Source organism: Amia ocellicauda, chromosome 18 (genome assembly GCF_036373705.1).
Source record: "Amia ocellicauda isolate fAmiCal2 chromosome 18, fAmiCal2.hap1, whole genome shotgun sequence".
In the NCBI taxonomy this organism is placed as follows: Eukaryota; Metazoa; Chordata; class Actinopteri; order Amiiformes; family Amiidae; genus Amia; species Amia ocellicauda.
In genome coordinates this window covers 1,399,121-1,420,821 of record NC_089867.1, presented here as the reverse complement: position 1 = coordinate 1,420,821, position 21,701 = coordinate 1,399,121, and the positions used below count along the sequence as shown (strand labels likewise).

General features: G+C 39.1%; 1 protein-coding gene across 1 annotated transcript; it reads left to right on the top strand.

The window, feature by feature from the left end:
* Positions 1 to 231: 231 nt before the first annotated feature.
* LOC136713954 (brain and acute leukemia cytoplasmic protein) lies at positions 232 to 19,052 on the top strand. Its single transcript, XM_066691208.1, has 3 exons — positions 232 to 591; positions 15,042 to 15,208; positions 15,541 to 19,052. Exons 1-3 carry the CDS (start codon positions 402 to 404, stop codon positions 15,646 to 15,648), a joined length of 465 nt encoding a protein of 154 aa, XP_066547305.1. The 5' UTR covers positions 232 to 401; the 3' UTR covers positions 15,649 to 19,052.
* The last annotated feature ends 2,649 nt before the right edge of the window (positions 19,053 to 21,701 follow it).

Here is a 21,701-nt window from a genome sequence, read left to right as displayed (position 1 = left end):
TATTTTGAGTATAGTGGGTAGTAATTTGTTATTTCATGGAATCTATAACCAGATATAAGGGACAGAGGGGATTTGCCTAGAACAAAGTACAGAGACCCCTTTATTCTCCCCCTTATTTTAATTGTCATTTACGCTGACGTTTTTTTTACTATTATTTTCAATAGTATTCTGTACGCGTACAATGACGTCAACTACCCTATATTACCATATCCCGCAAACCCTGCTCTTTCAGGAAGCAGGCGCAGTGCGCGGAGGTATGGAAAGCAGAAGATAATTACGTGACATACAAAGAGCACTTCATGATGTCCGTTACACGACCTGCGCTTTAAGAGCAGATAAGCTGCCAGAGAGGTACAGACGTCTGTGACAGGCAGCAGGGAGGAAACACTACATCCAAAGAGATGGGCTGCGGTGGAAGCAGGGCTGATGCCATTGAACCTAGGTACTACGAGAGTTGGACGAGAGAAACGGAATCGACATGGCTCACCAACACCGACACCGAAACCCTCCAGCCAGGCATCCTAAGTAATAATCACGGGGGTCCAGAAAGCGCAGTCACAAGCATGAAGGAGAATGCCACATTGTATACAGGTCAGTATGCCTAGTGCTCCCCTTCACCGGCATCATACAGTGTCAATACACGACACTGAAATGTTGAAAACCAATATCCGCAGTAGGAAAAACATATTTTTCTCACGAGGGTGCAAACGAAAATGTAATTAGAAAACGAATACATACATGCGATTTTTGTGATCATGTATCAACTGTAGGGTACTGCTTGACATAATGCAAAAGAGCACAGTTGTTGAAGAAATTGTATTGTTTCCAGTTCAAAAATAGAATTGTAGTATCCATATTTCGGTTTCTAAGTGTTCATTTGTTATTTTTCGATTAATGTTTTAAAAACATACACCAATCAAAGTTATAACAATGGGACATTAAAGTACATTTTACAAACGCAGTAAAAACGACGCTAATGCAAATAATCATATTATAAAAGAAAGATCTCGTCAATATCGTTCTGAAATAGTTTTTCTGACTGTTAAATTTGTGATTTTAACTCTACATTGTAAATTCTTCAGACAAAATAGTAATTATTATATATACTTCATATTCAAGTCTTGCATCCCCCCAAAATAAATAAATAAAGACGTCCGTCCGTCCGTCCCGTCTGTTTTTAGAATAAAATTGCAGACATTTGTAGAATGCATACACAACAAGCTTGTATAATATTCCAGGAAAAAGTTTTTAGTCTATTTGATATTAGCATTTAACAAGTTATATAGAAGGTCTTTTGTAGATAATGATGAGTTTGCATAATAAGCTTGTTTGTGGATGAAGCTGTCATGTGTCATGCTGTCATTATGGTTTTGATGAAATTAGGTTTAGTAACTCAGTCAAGAATAGAGAAATCATCCTATGTAGCTAATACTGAGAGTTAAGTGCTATCAGCAAGTTAAAAGAATAAATGCCCTCTTTTATAATGTAATCAGGGAAGAAATGCCAATTTTCCAAATATTATATATTTAATGTTATTGACCTGATGTGTGCAAACATCAAATCAAAAGATTAATAGTAAAATACTTGATATGAATACTTTAAAATGATCTAAACTTGAGTGAAAGTAAATTTTTCTTGGCTTTTTTCTTGGGGACTTTTTTCCCCATAATATGCAGTGCTTGATTCTTAATTGGATACAGCAAACCTGTCATGAATATATTACCACTTATTAAAAATATCTGCTTTCCATGATCTTTCTGTTTGTGTGCTCAAGTGCACAAATAAACAGAATTAAAAATCTACCTTGTTAATGGTACAACAGGTATTGTGTTATGTCTGACTTGCAGCCTCTAATTTTGGCTCAGTGCAAACTTGTAATCTACTGGATGCATTCTTGTTTTAATTTTATACATGTTGAAAACATTCAGATTGCACAACACAGTCACAAATTGGTATACTATGCTTTATAATTACTTGTTTTACTTGCCTTTGTATAGGAAGTTGATTTTACATTAAATATCCCTTTGTCATTTTCACAAGTTTGTTATGTATCCCTGCTTATGTTTTTGTAGCCTACTGACTGTACTTCTGTAAGCATCAGATTAATAGACATAGTTTCTGTCATCTGATGTGCATAACTGTGTTTGATGTGATTGATTTAGTGTGCTGTTGAATTTATTGTATAATTCTTCAGCAAACAGGTCAGACCAGAGAAAATAAAAATATGTCCCACTCCAAAGTTAGTTAATCCACAGTCATTTAAAAAAATAAATAAATAAACATATTTAATAATTGAATGTGAAAATGTTCACTAACCTGTGCTGTTTCACTGAGTAACATTAGTTGCAAGGTGAAATGTAAGTTATGGTAGTGTGCGATCAAACTGTGAATCAGCTATGATTTTGCACAGGGATTATCTAGTATGTTATGTAGAGTGTTTATTTTCTATTTCTCTTGTAGTAATCAAAGTTAGTACACTGTGTGATTTTGTATCCTGAGTTATAACGTGTTTGTTATTGGCACTCGATTTGCATTTGTTTGTTTTTGGTTTTGAACACATCCTCAATGCATCCTCGACATTTCATTTATTATTCTATCAGTACAGTGAACTTTGGAATCTTGTAAGTAAAGTGTCATTATTTTGCCTGTGCAATATCTTTCTACTCTAGAACTCTAAACACAAAACACTAAACAGTTAGCCAATTTCCCCAAATCCTAAAGAATTCTTACAAAATGAAACACAGCAATCATAATAATGTACTCTGCATCCAAAAGAAACACACACACAATCAAATTAATAGAATTTAGTGGCAACCAATATCACACTAATGTAACATATGTTAAGAAACTATTTCACTGTAAAGACTAAGATTTTGTTATATATTATGTTTGTATATACTCAATCAAAGGAGCACAAATACAAAAATAAAGATTGTCAAAATACCGTAGAAACAAAATCATAACAGTCAAGAAAAAAATACTCCATTTAAAAAAATCTGTCATGTCTGTTGTTTTGGTCCGGTCACAGATTTTTATCAGCGTCACAGGTGATGTTCTCTTTGGCCAGATAGCTGGGGAAATATTGTCTGGAATGGCGCATCCGCCCCTGACAGGACTTCGCTGGGATGTCTCCACAGGCCTCCTCCATTGCCTGGAGTAGTGTCATATGCTCATGGGGTTTCCAATCATATGCCTTCCACTGCCATGCTGAAAAAACTCCTCTATGGGATTGTGAAATGGGGAATAGGATGGGAGATAGAGATGTGTAAACCTGGGATCATGGCCAGCCCTAGCCTTTTGGGGGCCATAGGTGAGATTTGATTGTGGGGGGCCCCCCACCTCACTGCAAAACATTTGAGTGGTGCCCATCTGTATGGCGGAAAATTATTTAGGTAAAACTTGAAGACACACATTTTTATTTAAATGAACATACACTGTACATGTTGAAGAAATAGATTTAGTAATAAAAACAAATATTAATAGTGCACCATTGAAATAACAGCAATAACTAATAAACAGTTTAGGGAAAAAACACCCACACCAAAAATAAAATACTAGTACTGAATATACTATATTGCACAGTGCACATTCAAAAACTAAATGAAATAATACATACAACACTTTCAAAAATCATGAGCTGACAACTGGCAACTACTGTAGTAGTTAACTACCAGCTAATCATTATCACCATTTGGATGGCAACTGGCAGCAGGCTAGCTATGACAGTGATGTGACCCTCACCAAATTAGATTATTACTTCATCTGATTGAGCTGGATTATTGCTTTATAAATAATTTGTTAAAATATGTTAATTCCTCACAAAGCTCTCCACACAGGATTTGAGCCACACACCTCAGGCACTCAGAGAACCCCAGTACTGTCTGTACTCACTAGGCTAACCAGGTGGATATATAGACTGAAACTGATTTATTCAGAGGCTTATGTCACTTTTAACTTTTAAAACTACTATGACAGAAGAAAGACTTTACAGGCTCGTGTACCTGTGTATAAATAAGGACCTCAAACTATTTAGTGGAGATGTTTTGATATTGATTAATTCAGGCGTCACCAGGAGACTTGCACTCACCTGGAAACTCCTACATCCTATTTCCAATGAAGATGCATATTTCTAGCAGGCACAAATCTAAAGTTGTACATCTTCACCCATTTCAATTACAGAGCACCACCAACATGCACCAGAAACCGCATCTAGTTTGCTGCATAATGTTGGTTGATATGTGATTTTTCACCGGATGTGTCCCATAGTGATATGTGGTTGTAAAGCAAAGATATGTTTGAGTCAGAATTGCCCTGATTTCATGGATTTCATGGAGAGTTTGAGCTAAGTTTTTCGACTTCGCATTTCAAGTCTCCAGTTTTCAACATTTTATGGAGGAAACCCCCCAGACTTACTCATTCCTGGATAAGGGTGTCTGCCAAGAAATAATAATAATAATGTAATACCTTGCACTTGTCCACATTGAATTTAATCTGCCAACTGAAGTCCCTTTAAATAGCCTGTGCTGCTATTTTAGTATCATCTGCAAATTTTGCTAACTATCCCAGAGTCCAGATCATTAATCTAGATTAGAAAAAGCACAGGCCCTAGTACTGATCCCTGTGGATCTCCAATAACAACCTCACTCCAGTTAGAAACAACTCCTCTTATCACCACCCTATGTTTCCTATACATCAACCAGTTCATAATCCATCTACATACATTACCCTGAATGCCTACAGCTTCCAATTTGAGGATCAGTCTTTGGTGTGGAACCTTATCAAAAGCTTTCTGAAAATCTAAGTATATCATATCATATGCTTTCATGTGATCTACAGCTGCAGTTGCGTGTTCAAAGAACTCTAATAGATTAGTAAAACATGATCTGCCTCATTTAATCCCATGTTGACTATCTCCAAGGAATATGGTTTTCATTAAGATGCTCCTGTAATTTCCTGGTTCAGTTTTGTCTGCTTTCTTGTGGATTGGTATGACATTTGCCAATTTGTGTTCCGATCAGTTTGCACATCCCCTGTTCTAAGTGTCATTTGGAATATTTTAGTTAGTGGCCTATAAATAATTTCCCTAATTTCTTTAAGTACTGTTGGAAATATACCATGTAGCCCAGGTGATTTGTTTGTTTCTAATTCTGCTAGTCCCTTTAGACCTCCTCCTCATTCAACATATTCTTTGTATTTTGTTTAATCTCTGTCCCTTTTGTATATGCTACTTTCTCTTTATATTATTTTGCATACTTCTACTAAACCATTTTGGCCAATGTTTTTTGGTCCTCAATTTGTTTTGGTACAAATTTGTCCTGAGCCTCAAGTAGTATATTCTTAAAATATGCCCAGCCATTTTTGACTGAATCTGTATCCAGTGTGTTCCAGTCTAACTTTTCTAAGTGCTACCTCATACCTTCAAGGTTTGCTTTTCTAAAAATGTAGACCATTGTTTTAGACTTGGTCCTGGTTTTTTGAAAGTATGTCTCAAAGCTAACCATATTGTGATCACAGTTTGCCATTGGTTCTTTAACTAGTGTCCCTCTGACTATCTTGGTCATTTGAAAATATCAAGTCAATGCATGTGCTCTCCCTGGTTGGTTCCCTGACAAATTGACTTAGAAAGCAGTTATTTACTATCTCAACCATTTCTATTTCTGCTTCTGTCCCAACTGGGCTTTCCCAATCTATGTTTGGGAAACTGAAATCCCCCATTATAACAGCCACATCCTTGCTACATGCAGTCCTGATTACAGTGTTCAATGCAACATCTTTCTGAATATCTGAGTTGGGTGGTCTGTAACACACTCCTACCACTAATCCTCCAGATCTCTTATTCAAAAGTTTAACCCACAATGATTCTGTTTTGTTACTAGGATCTAATTTGAGTTATTCTGCCTCAGTGTGATTTCTGATGTATAACATCTTCTCACATCTTTGAGAAAAAACATCTCCACATGAAGCAAATCTACAGAGTCACATTTGAAAGGATTTCAGAGAGGATCAATGGTACGAATATGTGCAAGTAAGTAACTATAACTATTGCAGACTTCACTCAGTCTACAGCACTTATAATTTCAGAGAATCATTTAGTTGGATGCGAGCCCCATCCTGTAGGAAATCATATTCCTAGATGAGTCTGTATTCAATTTAGTGAAGACAAGAAGGAGAGGAAGGAATGTCATTGGTCAATGCCCCATCATTGAGGTGCAGTTATGAGCCACACTGAGGTCCTCCACTGCCATGCCACCCTTGGGCCATACAACATTGCCCATCTCCTTAATTTTCTGAACACCCTATATAATAATCTTTTTGAGCCAGACCAGAGAGGGCCAGGGGATCCTGAGCAGCACATGTAGAAAACAGAAGGATTTACAAGTTGCCATAGACAGACACACAGTACAGGTGAGAGGCAGCTATCTTGTTGTGTTCCTAGTTTCAGACATTCTTAGTATTCCTGATTTTGTTTTAACTGCCTTAATTGAAGTTAATCTTGTCTGTAGTTTGCCTTAATTTAAGTCAATTCAGTATAGCTGCTGATTTGGTGAAAGTAAATAGGTTGAAGGAAAGGTGATTTAGTCTGGGACTAGCAGGATTTCAGTTAAGTGAGTTGTGCCAGGTGGATCCAGTTGGAGCCAGTTAGGTGTGAATTTGGGGCAGGTAGACAAAAGGGTACTTAGAGCTGCGTTGTTTCTCGGTGACAAAAAAGTCAAGCAGTTGAACAGGGGACATACAGCAAGAGACCGAAAATAGAAAAAAAAAAAAAAAAAAATTGCAAAATGCAGAAGCATGTGGCCACTACAGTGTCATGTTTGCAGAATGATTGACTTCCTGGATGAACTCATCCAAGAAGATTTAATTTGTGAACGTTGTCAGCATGTTGAAATCCTAGAAATCAATGTCCATGATCTTGAGGCTCAGCTTGTTGATCTGCGCTGTATTAGTGATATGGAATAATTGGTCAATCAGCCCATTAGAGAGATAGTGTGCACGCCAAAACCTAGGAGAGTTGAGACCTTAGAGCAGGAAAGTGTGGAGAACTGCAGTGGAGTGTGGAGTTACAGTAGGTCGTAACCGCAGAAAAGGGCGTACAACCATTAGAGACATCCCAAGAGCTTGAAATGACCAACAGGTTCCAATTGCTGTACACTGAGTAGGACAGTGATGGCTCCGAGGCTGATGGGATGGCAGTTGAGCACCAGAGCACCATGGTGCCCACTCCCCCCTAGAAGAGGGAGGTAGTTATAGTAGGAGACTTGATTCTTAGAGTTGTAGATCACACAGTGTGTTCTAGTGATAAGGAGACCCGCATGGTATCTTCTCTGTATTTTTGCACTTATGTTGTAAGTCGCCCTGGATAACAATGGTCTACAATTCTAGGAAAGCAAACCTTGAAGGTATGAGGCAGCACTTAGAAGAGTTAGACTGGAGCACACTGGATACAGATTCAGTTGAAAATGGATGGTTATATTTTAAGAATATACTACTTTAGGCTCAGGAGAAATTTGTACCAAAACTTAACAAATTGAGGACCAAAAAACATTGGCCAAAATGGTTTAATAGAAGTAGGCAAAATAATATCAAGAGAATGAAAATGTATAGTGCATACAAAAGGGATAGAGAATAAACAAAATACAAAGAATATATTGAATGAGGAGGAGGTACTAGAGGGACTGGCAGAATTAAAAACAAACAAATCACCTGGGCCAGATAGTATATTTCCCACGGCACTTAAATAACTTAGGGAAATTATTTATAGGCCGCTAACTAAAATATTCCAAATGACACTTAGAACAGGGGATGTGTCAACTGAATGGAAGACAGCAAATGTCATACCAATCCACAAGAAAAGGGACAAAACTGAGCTGATTTCCAATGAACAGTTGTGGCTTATTTTTAGTTGCTAGTTTCTTCCAATGATAAATGTAACCACTATGAGCAAACCTTGAAGGTGTGTGGCGGCACTTAGAAGAGTTAGACTGGAGCACGCTGTAAACAGATTCAGTTGAAAATGGATGGGTATTGAAGAGTCGAAGAAATCTAGAGAGAGAGATATTTCCAATCAGATCAGGAGAAATTTGTACCAAAACAGCAAATTGAGGACCAAAAAACATTGGCCAAAATGGTTTAATAGAAGTATGCAAAAAAATATCAAGAGAAAGAAAATGTTGTATAGCTCATACAAAAGGGATAGGGATGAAACAAAATACAAAGAATATGTTGAGCTGCAAAGAGATCAGGAAAGAAAAGAGGGAAATAGAAAGAAACATAGCTCTTGGAGCTAAAACTAATGCAAAGAGCTTTTTTCAATACTACAACAGCAATAGGACAATAAAGGAGGAAGTGAAAAATTGAAGTATCTTGGAAAATGAACAAGATGTTGCAAATGTTCTAAATATTATTTCACAGAGGTTTTTACAAAAGAAAAAACGGATAACATGGCACAGGTTAAGATCCAGTCCAGTCAACCCCTAAGAGAGACTGGGATAAGTGAGAAGGAGGTACTAAAGGGATTAGCAGAATTAAAAACAAACAAATCACCTGGGCTACATGGTATATTTCCAACAGTACTTAAAGAAATGAGGGACATTATTTATAGGCCTCTAACTAAAATATTCCAAATGACACTTAGAACAGGGGATGTGCAACTGATTGGAAAACTGTAAATGGCATACCTATCCACATGAAAGGGGACAAAACTGAGCCAGGAAATTACAGACCAATCAGTCTCACCTGCATTACCTGTACATTTTTTGAAAAAATGATTAGACAGAAAATAGAGGAGCATCTTAATGAAAACCATATTCTTGGAGATAGTCAACATGGGTTTAGACGAGGCAGATCATGTCTTACTAATTTATTCAAGTTTTTTCAACATGCAACTGATGATACGTTGATATGATTTACTTAGATTTTCAGAAAGCTTTTGATAAGGTTCCACACCAAAGACTGATCCTAAAATTGGAAGCTGTAGGTATTCAGGGTAATGTAAGTAGATGGATTATGAACTGGTTGATGTATAGGAAACAGGGTGTCGATAAGAGGAGTTGCCTCTAACTGGAGTGAGGTTGTTATTGGAGTTCCACAGGGATCAGTACTAGGGCCTGTGCTTTTTCTAATCTAGATTAATGATCTGGACTCTGGGATAGTTAGCAAACTTGTCAAATTTGCGGATGATACTGAAATGTATTGCATTTACAGTTCGGCATGTCACATTATGGGCATTATGAAATGATCTGGAAGCTGGCTATTGGCACACAATCGTTTCGAATGTCAAGTAGTAAAAGTAGTAGACAGGTCCAATGTCTGCAGTAAACCTATTGTAATATTGGAACGTCCGGATGATGGATAAGAACATAGGAACATAAGAACATAAGACAGTTTACAAGTGAGAGGAGGCATTCAACCCATCGTGCTCGTATTGGTGTCCATTAATAACTAAGTGCTCCAAGGATCATGTCCAGTCTATTTTTGAATGTTCCCAAATTGTCGGCTTCAACCACATTGCTGGGGAGTTTGTTCCAGATTGTAACAACTCACATTAATTGATTATTTCAGCGCAAGGTGTGAGAATTACCAATTCAGAATAGGGAAACAGGGCAATTCAGAGACGTTTTCTATTGAACATTCACATTAGTTAATAGTGCAAATATTATCTTCCCCCCATCGTCTCACACATTCATCTTTATTACCTTTTATATTTTTGAAAGCCCTAACGCATAACAAAGATGAATACACATTAATAGATGTTTGTATTTTACTTTTCACACTTTATTCGGCCATTTACACTGGATTCTCTCTTTGCATGAATCTCTCTTGCATACCTATTCTTCCTCCATCTTGTACTGCTCGCTCGAATTAATGAGACGAATGAGCCTGAATCAAAGTAGTTATAGAGGATACAGTAACACCCTCTTTTCATTTCGTATGATTTTACCAGTAGGTATATACACCGATCAGCCATAACATTATGACCACTCGTAGGTGAAGTGAATAACACTGATAATCTCGTTATCATGGCATCTGTCAGTGGGTGGGATATATTAGGCAGCAAGTGAATATTTTTTCCACAAAGTTGATGTGTTAGAAGCAGGAAAAATGGGCAAAACATAAGGATCTGAGTGACTTTGACAAGGGCCAAATTGTGATGGATAGACGACTGGGTCAGAGTATCTCCAAAACTGCAGCTCTTGTGGGGTGTTCCCGGTCTGCAGTGGTCAGTACCTATCAAAATTGGTCCAAGGAAGGAAAAGCGGTGAACCGGCGACAGGGTCATGGGCGGCCAAGGCTCATTGATGCACGTAGGGAGCGAAGGCTGGCCCGTGTGGTCCGATGCAACAGTTGAGCTACTGTCGCTCAAATTGCTGAAAAAGTTAATGCTGGTTCTGATAGAAAGGTGTCAGAACCCACAGTGCATTACAGTTTGTTGTGTATGGGGCTGCGTAGCCACAGACCAGTCATGGTGCCCATGCCTACCCCTGTCCACCGAAAGCGCCTACAATGAGCACGTGAGCATCAGAACTGGACCACAGAGCAATGGAAGAAGGTGGCCTGGTCTGATGAATCACAAGTTCAAGGTGTTGACTTGGCCTCCAAATTCCCCAGCTCTCAATCCAATCGAGCATCTGTGGGATGTGCTGGCCAAATAAGTCCGATCCATGGAGGCCCCACCTCGCAACTTACAGGACTTAAAGGATCTGCTGCTAACGTCTTGGTGCCAGATACCACAGCACACCTTCAGAGGTCTAGTGGAGTCCATGCCACGACAGGTCAGGGCTGTTTTGGCGGCAAAAGGGGAACCTACACAATATTAGGCAGGTGGTCATAATGTTATGGCTGATCGGTGTATATGGCACTTATATATGTAAGTCGCCCTGGATAAGGGTGAAATAAAAAATAATAAAATAATAAGTTAAGCAGGTAACGAGCCAACCAAATATTAAGGAGAAATTACAAAATTAACTAGACATTGAAGTTTCTAGAAACTTAATCTGCATTGTAAACAGCTGTTGTAAGACCATTTATAATGAGAATGTGATTAATGTAAACACCTTTTAAGGAAGTGTAACTTGAAAGCATCTTGACAGCTTTTCTCTGGAAGGATTCATGAGAGTATATTGCATTTGACCTTACAGCTTAACTGCAATTTATGAGCCAGTTCACACTTTGACATTAAGGAGATATCAAAGTGCACAATGGAGGACATTTTTTTACAGGCCACATATGAGTTCCTATATGAGTTATACACTCACCTAAAGGATTATTAGGAACACCTGTTCAATTTCTCATTAATGCAATTATCTAACCAACCAATCACATGGCAGTTGCTTCAATGCATTTAGGGGTGTGGTCCTGGTCAAGACAATCTCCTGAACTCCAAACTGAATGTCTGAATGGGAAAGAAAGGTGATTTAAGCAATTTTGAGCGTGGCATGGTTGTTGGTGCCAGACGGGCCAGTCTGAGTATTTCACAATCTGCTCAGTTACTGGGATTTTCACGCACAACCATTTCTACAGTTTACAAAGAATGGTGTGAAAAGGGAAAAACATCCAGTATGCGGCAGTCCTGTGGGCGAAAATGCCTTGTTGATGCTAGAGGTCAGAGGAGAATGGGCCGACTGATTCAAGCTGATAGTTGAGCAACTTTGACTGAAATAACCACTCGTTACAACCGAGGTATGCAGCAAAGCATTTGTCAAGCCACAACACGTACAACCTTGAGGCGGATGGGCTACAACAGCAGAAGACCCCACCGGGTACCACTCATCTCCACTACAAATAGGAAAAAGAGGCTACAATTCGCACAAGCTTACCAAAATTGGACAGTTGAAGACTGGAAAAATGTTGCCTGGTCTGATGAGTCTCGATTTCTGTTGAGACATTCAGATGGTAGAGTCAGAATTTGGCGTAAACAGAATGAGAACATGGATCCATCATGCCTTGGTACCACTGTGCAGGCTGGTGGTGGTGGTGTAATGGTGTGGGGGATGTTTTCTTGGCACACTTTAGGCCCCTTAGTGCCAATTGGGCATCGTTTAAATGCCACGGCCTACCTGAGCATTGTTTCTGACCATGTCCATCCCTTTATGACCACCATGTACCCATCCTCTGATGGCTACTTCCAGCAGGATAATGTACCATGTCACAAAGGTCGAATCATTTCAAATTGGTTTCTTGAACATGACAATGAGTTCACTGTACTAAACTGGCCCCGACAGTCACCAGATCTCATCCCAATAGAGCATCTTTGGGATGTGGTGGAACGGGAGCTTCGTGCCCTGGATGTGCATCCCACAAATCTCCATCAACTGCAAGATGCTATCCTATCAATATGGGCCAACATTTCTAAAGAATGCTTTCAGCACCTTGTTGAATCAATGCCATGTAGAATTAAGGCAGTTCTGAAGGTGAAAGGGGGTCAAACACAGTATTAGTATGGTGTTCCTAATAATCCTTTAGGTGAGTGTATATCAATCATAAGCCTATCTACACTATTTAGAGCAATATAAGCAATTTTAAGCATTGATGACCTTTATGGGGAAGTCAAATGTCAGTTTTAAGGTGCTTGGACCATTTTAAAAGTAAACATATGATGTTAATTTAACTGTTAATTTAACTGTATTTTTACACTTTGTTTTGCACTTATGTTGTAAGTCGCCCTGGATAAGGGCGTCTGCCAAGAAATGAAAATAATAATAATAATTTCAAATCTGTCAGTCAGATTGCAGCATTGAGTTTCTAGGAGAACATAGGAATATTTTAATACTGATCGTGAATTTGACCTCTAAGGAAAGGTCAAAGGTCAAGTACAGGGTCATATTTTGAAAGCCCATATATGGTTTCCTGTATATGTTATATATAGACTTTAGGTCTATCTCCTCTCTGTGAGGCATTTTAAATCTTAAAGTGGTAAAATCTAGCATCTGATCTGAAATGAGAGGTCAAAGGTCAAAATCAAGGACATTTTCAAATAGAACGCTTCCTATACATGCTCAATAGTAAATGGGACTCTATCTTAATTCTGAAAGCAGTTATAAGGCAAAAAAACATTTCATTGACCTTTGAACTCTAAAGGAGATGCATTTACAAAATGTGGTCGGGAAATGAGAAGAAGAACAAGAGGAAAAAGCCTGAATAGCCTCTTTGCCATAATGCAACTTTCTTCTCAACAGAGTAGCACATTTGCACTTGGCCTCTAAAAGGGATATTTTCTTACCATATGTGGTTAATTGAGGGCAGTTCTGTATGCAAATTATCACAAGCATGCACACGCAAGGAGATTACGATCAATCGGTATTTATCAATGTTGATTACTTACAATTGTGCTTATGAGTCGTGTACACATGCTTGATAAATACCAATTTTGTTGTGCGTAAGAACATTCTAAAATTCACAAATTTAAAACTTTTTCTATACAATGTTGATAAATGAGGGCTCAGGTCCCCTGACGCCGGAGGCTTTTCTCTACTGATTTACAGAGGGGTTACATCTGTATGTATGTATGTATGTATGTATGTATGTATGTATGTATGTACAGTATTGTGCAAAAGTTTTAGGCAGGTGTGAAAAAATGCTGTAAAGTAAGAATGATTTCTAAAATAGACATGTTAATAGATTATATTCATCAATTAACAAAATGCAAAGTGAATGAACAAGAAAAATCGACATTAAATCAATATTTGATGTGACCACCCTTTGCCTTCAAAACTGCATCAGTTCTTCTAGGTACACTTGCACACAGTTTTTGAAGGAACTCGGCAGGTAAGTTGGCCCAAACATCTTGGGGAACTAAGCACAGTTCTTCTGTGGATTTAGGCAGCCTCCATTGCTTCTCTCTCTTCATGTAATCCCAGACAGACTCGATGTTGAGATCAGGGCTCTGAGGGGGCCATACCATCACTTCCAGGACTCCTTGTTCTTTTTTACGCTGAAGATAGGGCTGAGCGATATGGCCAAAATACAATATCACTGTATGGTATTTTTTAATGGCCATTTTATACTGTTCAGAAAGGAAAAATAATAGGACACAACTGACATTGAATTACGTTTCCTGTTCTGTGTCAGTTGTCTTGAAACCAAATCATGTCCACACTATCGACGACGCACCTTTATTTGGGACAGATTCACTGGGGTCACTTTGCTGTGAAGTTTCAGCCACAGTACTCTCCTCCATCTCGTCTTCATTCATTGTGCATTTATCACGTTTGTTTGTTTATGTCAACACGCAATACACATGGAATTTATTTTCAATATCTGGGTGAGGCACATTCATTCCAGAACAAGGGTCGCGTTCAAGAATTTCTGCCTGGGAGAGACCTTGCTAATGCATTATAACTACCTTGTGTCTTGTTGCTGTGCTCAGTCTTGCCATGGTGTATGACTTTTGACAGTAAACTGTCTTCAGCATCCTCACCTTGTTTGCTGAGTTTGGGTGTTCCTCACCCAGTTTTATTCCTCCTACACAGCTGTTTCTGTTTCAGTTAATGATTGTGTTTCAACCTACATATTAAATTGATGATCATTAGCACCTTTTTGGTATAATTGTTTAATCATACACCTGACAATATGCCTACAAAATCCCTGACTTTGTGCGAGTGTACCTAAAAGAATTGAGGCTGTTTTGAAGGCAAAGGGTGGTCACACCAAATATGGATTTGATTTAGATTTTTCTTCTGTTCACTCACTTTGCATTTAGTTAATTGATCAATATAATCTATTAACATGTCTATTTTTGAAAGCATTCTTACTTTACATCATTTTGTCACACCTGCCTAATACTTTTGCACTATATTTATGTATGTATGTATGTTAATTTGTTATTTCTAATGATACACTTGCTATCCGTCACCTCTAGTGTTGTATTGTGGTTTTGGCAGGTCTTTTAATTAGCATGTCAGTACCAGTAATAGGAAGCAGTAGGTAACCTTATAACCTACTCTGGTGTTCTGTTTTAACATTTGATCTGATTGCATGACAGGTGTGAGTGTCCTTCTTTTGTAGAATGCACCAATGTTTTGCTTGTCTGTCTATATGTCATTAAGGCAAAGGAGAAGAAGTAAAGACAGCTCAAACCTACATGACTGTGTCTTCAAGTTCTGCACACAAGGAGAAAAAGACAGTTAATGCAGGAACACAGTGTGGGAAACAGCCCCTATACACTACAGTTGGCACAAACACACAGAGGAGGACTGTTGTTCATCGTGAAGAGGTGGGCATTATAATTCCTATAGATGTGAAATTATAAAAGTTTTCATTACATTAAACAGACATTCAGCAAGCATACATTTCAATGCATTTGACATCCTGTTTGATTTGCAAACATCTAAGGGGCTTTATTAATTAACATGATATGTTATACTCTTTTTTAATATAAATCCATCAACCCACCCATTTTCTTCCAATAGTGTTAGATTTCTTCAGTGCACATTTTAGATTGTCTATGTCAAAATTTGACCCTCATGCATGTGTATTACTTTTTGAGTAAGGTTGATGATTACTTTGATTCTCGTGCCTCACATTATATTTTATGTTTCCAATTAGCTCAAATGGGAATCAAAAAAGAAGTCCTCCAAGGAAAGTACTGTTAACATTACCAAAAGCATGCATCGTTCCAGTAGAGGAGATATTCCAGAGAGCTGCGTCAAGTAAGAAGTGGTGGATACTATTGAGGGAGTAGCAAAGAGGACTGAAGGATGACTTTCTAAAGGAGGACTCTCCTCTGAAATGTGGTCATTGAGAGGGAATGGGATGGGAGAGCAGCAGGGGCAACCTCACTTTCTGACTGAAGCACACAGTTTGCAGTTGCAAATGACAGTCACTGATTAATGTGGCATCTTTGAACCTTTTATGACTGTCAATCACTGAAAAAAATGGCTTGTGGAAGGAGAATAGATTAATGAAAATGTTATATTCACAATACAATACAAAATTGTCTGCCCCATAGCATGATTGTAAGGGCTTAATATATATGTTCTTCATATTTTGGCATGGTTGATTTTGCCTCCTGTCTTTCCTACAAATATGTGAAAATTATTATAGATTTCCCAGAATTCCAGCTGGTATTTTGAAAGAGCAGACAAACAGCAGACAAGGACAGCTGCAGTATGTGGTGGTATTGACTTCCTGATTGGCCTGGCAAATGCACCAATGGTATCATAATGGCACCATTTATGTACATGGTCTGTTGTCTGATATTGTAATCTTTAATCAATCATTAGTGTGCAATTGTATGTTAACTACATTATTTTAAGTCCAGTAATACTGTTGGTTCATGTTTTGATGACCACACTCCTATGTCTAATGTTTCTTTTCACTCTTTAATTCTGCCAAACAAAATTACAAGTTATAATTGATCCATGTGAGCTCAATTTTAACTCCAAACACCATGACATGGACAAATATGAATCTGTGAAAGGAGCAAGAGGTGAGACTTACCCATCCTCTGTTAATTATTAATTTCTTACTAGAAAATATTATTATTATTGAAAACAATCCACACAATGTAGATTATTGAATTAAGTTGATTAAGTGAAGATCAGAATGGTCTACAGGTTTAATCTAAATAGAATGAATGAATGAAATTAATACATGTATTAATTAGTGTGTGAGGTGGTTGTTCACAGCATTTGTGAAATTATGAAGCAACACTAACAAACCAGTAAGAGTGACCCCAGTTAAAACTCTGGTACTATCGTTTTTATTAAATTATTCTATCTTATTGGTTTTATTAATTCTAAAATCCACCTAATTCCTGTTTTAGAAATCCCATTTAATGTATTTCTAGTTTTGAAATCAGTAAATCAGTATAATTTTGTCTTCATTTAATTCAGTTTATGATCTTAAAATTCAGTTAAAATCAAATATATATATATATTTTTTCAGCTGTGCTTTTTGTGGTTCTGTTATACTATCAGGTCCAATCAACAGCTGAGAAACATCTTTTCCGCAAAATAAATTATTACACCTCCAACTCCTTATTAAAACTTTTCTAAAAATCAAAGAACCTCAAGCTTTGTCCAAATGTAGTTGAGTGACAGAGATATATAAGAATCAAAATGAAAATCAACAATGTTTCTACCTGTTACTTTTAGGAAACAAACTTCTGATATTTAAATGCCTCCAATAATTCCCTTGTTTTATGTTCCAGTTGGAATTGCCCTTGTACAACTAAATCTTTGACAGAAAAAAAATTCCTTTTTATATGCTGCTCAGTTTACTAAAAATAATATTAATTGCCTTAAATGTATACATGCACAAACAACCATATATATTTAATAAATATATCACAAGTGAAATTATTAATTGTTTGAATTTTAAAGCTAAAAAATTGTATGCATTTTTGGGGATGTCTGAGTTAACCTTTTTGGCATTTCTTGAACATACTCAGCATGATTTTCAAAAGTGGCAAGGTAAGTAGTTCTGGAACCCTGATTAAGTGTCACTTACATAAAATGTATAATGTATCCACATTTTGAACTTTTAGAAATCTAAATGTATTGGATCAGTTATATAAATCAGGATATAATAGTCACTGCAAAAACAGTTATATTTGCCTTTTTGAAAATCATACTGACTGTTAATGAATGTTAGTTACATTTACAATGTATTGTTTTAAAATGCTTAAATTACCATTTTTGTATTAATACAAAGGATCTGTTATCCTTACATATTTGTTCTTTGAATGTGTCTAGATGGATTATCTTATTAAAATAATAAAAAAATAATAGGTGCCTTTAACCTTACTAACTTCAGGCAAAAAAGTAAACATCAAAGTTAAATGTTTTAGAACATCATTTTGCAACAGACGTCTATATTTCAGCACAAGAACAACTGGTCAGTGCAACAGCTCACTTGCATGTGTGAACAGTTGTTAGATACCAAATAACATTCCAATGTTTACTACAATATAGCCCATACTGGGGCCAGATTGTTAATTATTTTGAGAGTTTAAGGTTTCTTTATGTTTTGTTTAGCTTCTCTTTTTTTTCTAAAACTACCAATCAGAATGGGATCAGTCATCATTAATGTAATTGAGCAGTATGTTTATGGAGTTACAGTTAAAAAATAAAACATTTAGTAGTCTAAAAAAAGTCGAGTTAAAGGGGCTAAACACTTCAGGATAAAGTCTAATAGAAAACTGCAAACCTGTACATCATAGCGGTTACATGTCTGATTAGAAGAAAGTGGCATCTTACTAAAAGCTAAAATGAGTACAGTTCTGTAGTTTTCTGCTAGTTTTGATGTAATCCCAGCCCAAATCCAGATGGCAGTTAACATCATTTGCTGGGGCATAAACTCCTGGGGCTGGGTGAAACAGAAAGTTATTCCTTGTCTTCCCTCATGTGACTCTGTGGCTGGTCAGGTGCAAGAGTGGACATGGTGAGTGTGAGTTGTGTCCATCACATTTGCCAGGCACATGATGTTTCCAATGAGTCAGTGCTGAGGTTGTGTGTGGGATACAGTGTTCACCCTGAGACTGCAATGTGCCAGAGAGCTGTGTTAAGAAGTGTAAACACTAGTACAAATTAAACAACCTTAAAAAATACACAACCTAACAAATATGTTTAGAATAACAATAAAAAAAAAAAAATACAGCTACTACATAGTGGCTAAGGGAAATCTCTCCTGTTAGGATCTGATGTCCAGATCAAATTAAGTACTTTTGAAGTACTCTATACTGTATAAGTAGCCTAATGCACAGGCAGTATTATTTGAGACAAATCATTTTTTTAATTCTACCTTTAATCACACAGACCTGTGATGCTGTGAAAGTTCCCTTGTGAGTTTTTGAAGGAACATTATCATGGTGTGTGACTCATCTTTGCTCTCTCCTGGTGCATCATTATTTTTGCCCAAAGCAGTAGTCTCCTACCCTGTGATACAAATGCAGTTTTTTATTTTTTTCATGCAATTCTATTATGTGAAAAAATAAAGTACTACAAAACAAAATGTAATGTTATTAAAGTGGTTATATATGTACTTAATTTGCTAATAAAATGTCTCACTGTCTTACTCAGGGAGAAACGAATCATTAGAACGTGAATAAACACGGATGAAATCTGTCCTTCTTAAATTATCCATCATTTGTATTCTGTTCTATGTGTTGTTACCCATTCTTTCAACATGGTTTCATGGCTGTTGGCTGTGGCAGAAAGGCAGCCACATCCCAGAGGCTGCTGCTGGTTCAACTTCTAGGATGTTATTGTAAAGGTGCTTGGCAATCCTTGCAGTGATGATGCCTAGATATGAGACCTAAACATGAGGTTTACTCTGAATATGCTATGGTCACAAAGAAATCATCACCACAAAGATTTACACAGATTTACTAATATGTGAGACAATGCATGTCAGTTCTGCATACTTCAGTATTTTTCATCATGGTGCCACTTAAACCTGATGATGTGAATCAGAAAAGCACTAATGATGAGTTTCAGAGAGCTTTTGTTTCTTATCACATTCATAATTGGTTACCTAGCTACTGGATTGAGTCAAGACCACATTTTTCAGCGCACTCCACTATGCCACTTGTGTTTTAAAGGTAGAACTGGCTGTACTGCAACTTTAAACAATGTTCTGATCTCATCCTTTTATCAATGAATTGTATAATCATTAATGCATGCCATTATAACACCAGTGCCCGTATTCATAAAATCTCAGAATTGTCTTGTTTACATTATACCACACAGATGCCATCTTGAGTTCAAATAACTTATTAACAACATGTCACCTGACCATTAACCCTTTGTTATTACACAAATTACTCCTAGGAGAGATCAGAGGCGTGGTCGAGGTCACAGGCTAAGGCCAAAGTCCAGGAGGTCAAGAGAAACAGATACAGAACAGAGGGAGACAGAGACAGAGACAGAGACAGAGACAGAGACAGAGACAGAGACAGAGACAGAGACAGAGACAGAGACAGAGACAGAGACAGAGAGTTACAGGACAAGGAGCTAAGGAGAACAAGGCTTGGTGATGCAGGGAGAGCTGACAACACTTCACCCAGAGTGAGGGGTTTATAAAGGAGAGCAGAAACTAGGAAGACAAGAGCAGGACCAATGAGAACAGAGGACAGGAGCAGAAGTGCACAAGGGTGTGGAGGAATGTTAATTGACAGTGAAAAAAGGAAAGCAGTGAACAGAGCAGGAAAAGGCAAGGGAACATTGGTGGCCTCTAGTGGGGAAAGAGGGTCAGAGCTAGGGAACTGTGACAGTACCGCCCCCTCCACACTCGGCGCAGCCGAACGGGACTGGACATGGCGGGGACAGCCACGGGACAGAGGACCAGGAACAAAGGTAGTGGGGATACAGAAGACAAGAAGGAGGGAAAGGTCAAGAATTCCAGAGGGCGGCCATAAGGCAAGGTCGGGAGGCCTGGGAGGTGGCCACAAGTCAGGGTCAAGGGGTCTGGAGGACGGCCACGGGATAGGATCGGGGTCTGGAGGTCTTGGAGGTGGTCACAGGACAGGAACGGTTTCGGGTGGTCTGGGAGATGCCCTCAGGACAGGAACAGGTTCAGGAGGTCTAGGAGGTAGCCACAGGTCAAGGACAGGGTCTGGAGGTCTGAAAGACAACCGCAGGACAGAGGCAGGATTCGAAGGGCCGGGAGGCAGCTGGAGGCTCGGTGGACGGAGCCGAGGAGGCCTCAGGAGCCAGGGCCAGGAAAGGCGAAGCCATGGAAGCCATAGGAGACTCAGAGACCGACGCCTTGAGAGGCAAAGCCAACGGAGCCGTTGGTGGTGGAGTCCTGCAAGGCCCAGGAGATGGAAACAGGGAAACTGAGGAAGGCGGCAGGGAGTCTTGATGGGCGGAGCCGTGGGAGCCATAGAAGGCGGAGCCCAGGAAACCTCGGGAGTCTCGGGAGGAGCCGGAGCCGTGGAAGCCTTGGGAGGCGGCGCCTTGGAAGCCTCGGCCACAGGAGGCGGAGCCTCGGAGGCTGCAGCAGGCACGGAAGGCAGAGCAGCAGGAACCGGGGAAGGCTCCATCATTCGTGAGGCTGGCACAGGTACTGGTTCGTAGACGTGAGAGGTCTAAGTACTGCCTGGACCGGAACTGGGGCATCGGACTGGACGGCGGTGGCCGGGACCGGGCACTCGAGCTGGGTGGCGGCGGCAGCAGTCGGGATCGGGATCGGGACCTCTAGTTCGGCGTCGGCGGCCGGGATCGGGACCTCTGGTTCAGCGGCGGGCGCGGCTGGGATCGAGACCTCTGGCTGGCGACCGGGAGAGGCTGCTGCACGGGAAGGCGCTCAAGCACCAGGTTCAATTTGGCAATAAGCCCCTGGAGCAGCCGCGTATTCTCCCCGATCATGCCCCCCCCCCCGCCCCGGGTAGCGAAGGCGGACAGCATCGCCGGGTTCATTTAGCGGCAAAGTGTTCTGTCACGGTTGCCTCGTGGGAGGAAAGCAGTGAAGGGAGCAGGAAAAGGCAAGGGAATATTGGTGGCCTCTAGTGGGGAAAGAGGGTCAGAGCTAGGGAACTGTGACAACGACTGTTGCAACTGAGTGGACACTACAATGCCAAGCTGCTTTCAATACATTAAAGGAAAAACTGGTGAGTGCCCCCATTGTTGCCTATGCTGATTTTAGGAAACCCTTTAGAGTGTATACTGATGCCAGTTTTGGGGGAATACAGGCTGTACTGGCTCAAATACAAGATGGTTGAGAACGTGTAATTTCTTATGCCAATTGCAGCTTGCATCCCCAAT

Bases quoted from the DNA above. Each gene is read 5' to 3' on its own strand.
- LOC136713954 (XM_066691208.1), top strand. From the start codon at position 402: ATGGGCTGCGGTGGAAGCAGGGCTGATGCCATTGAACCTAGGTACTAC. The intron at 592-15,041 runs GTCAGTATGCCT...TATGTCATTAAG, and splicing joins GAATGCCACATTGTATACAG to GCAAAGGAGAAGAAGTAAAG. The intron at 15,209-15,540 runs GTGGGCATTATA...GTTTCCAATTAG, and splicing joins CTGTTGTTCATCGTGAAGAG to CTCAAATGGGAATCAAAAAA.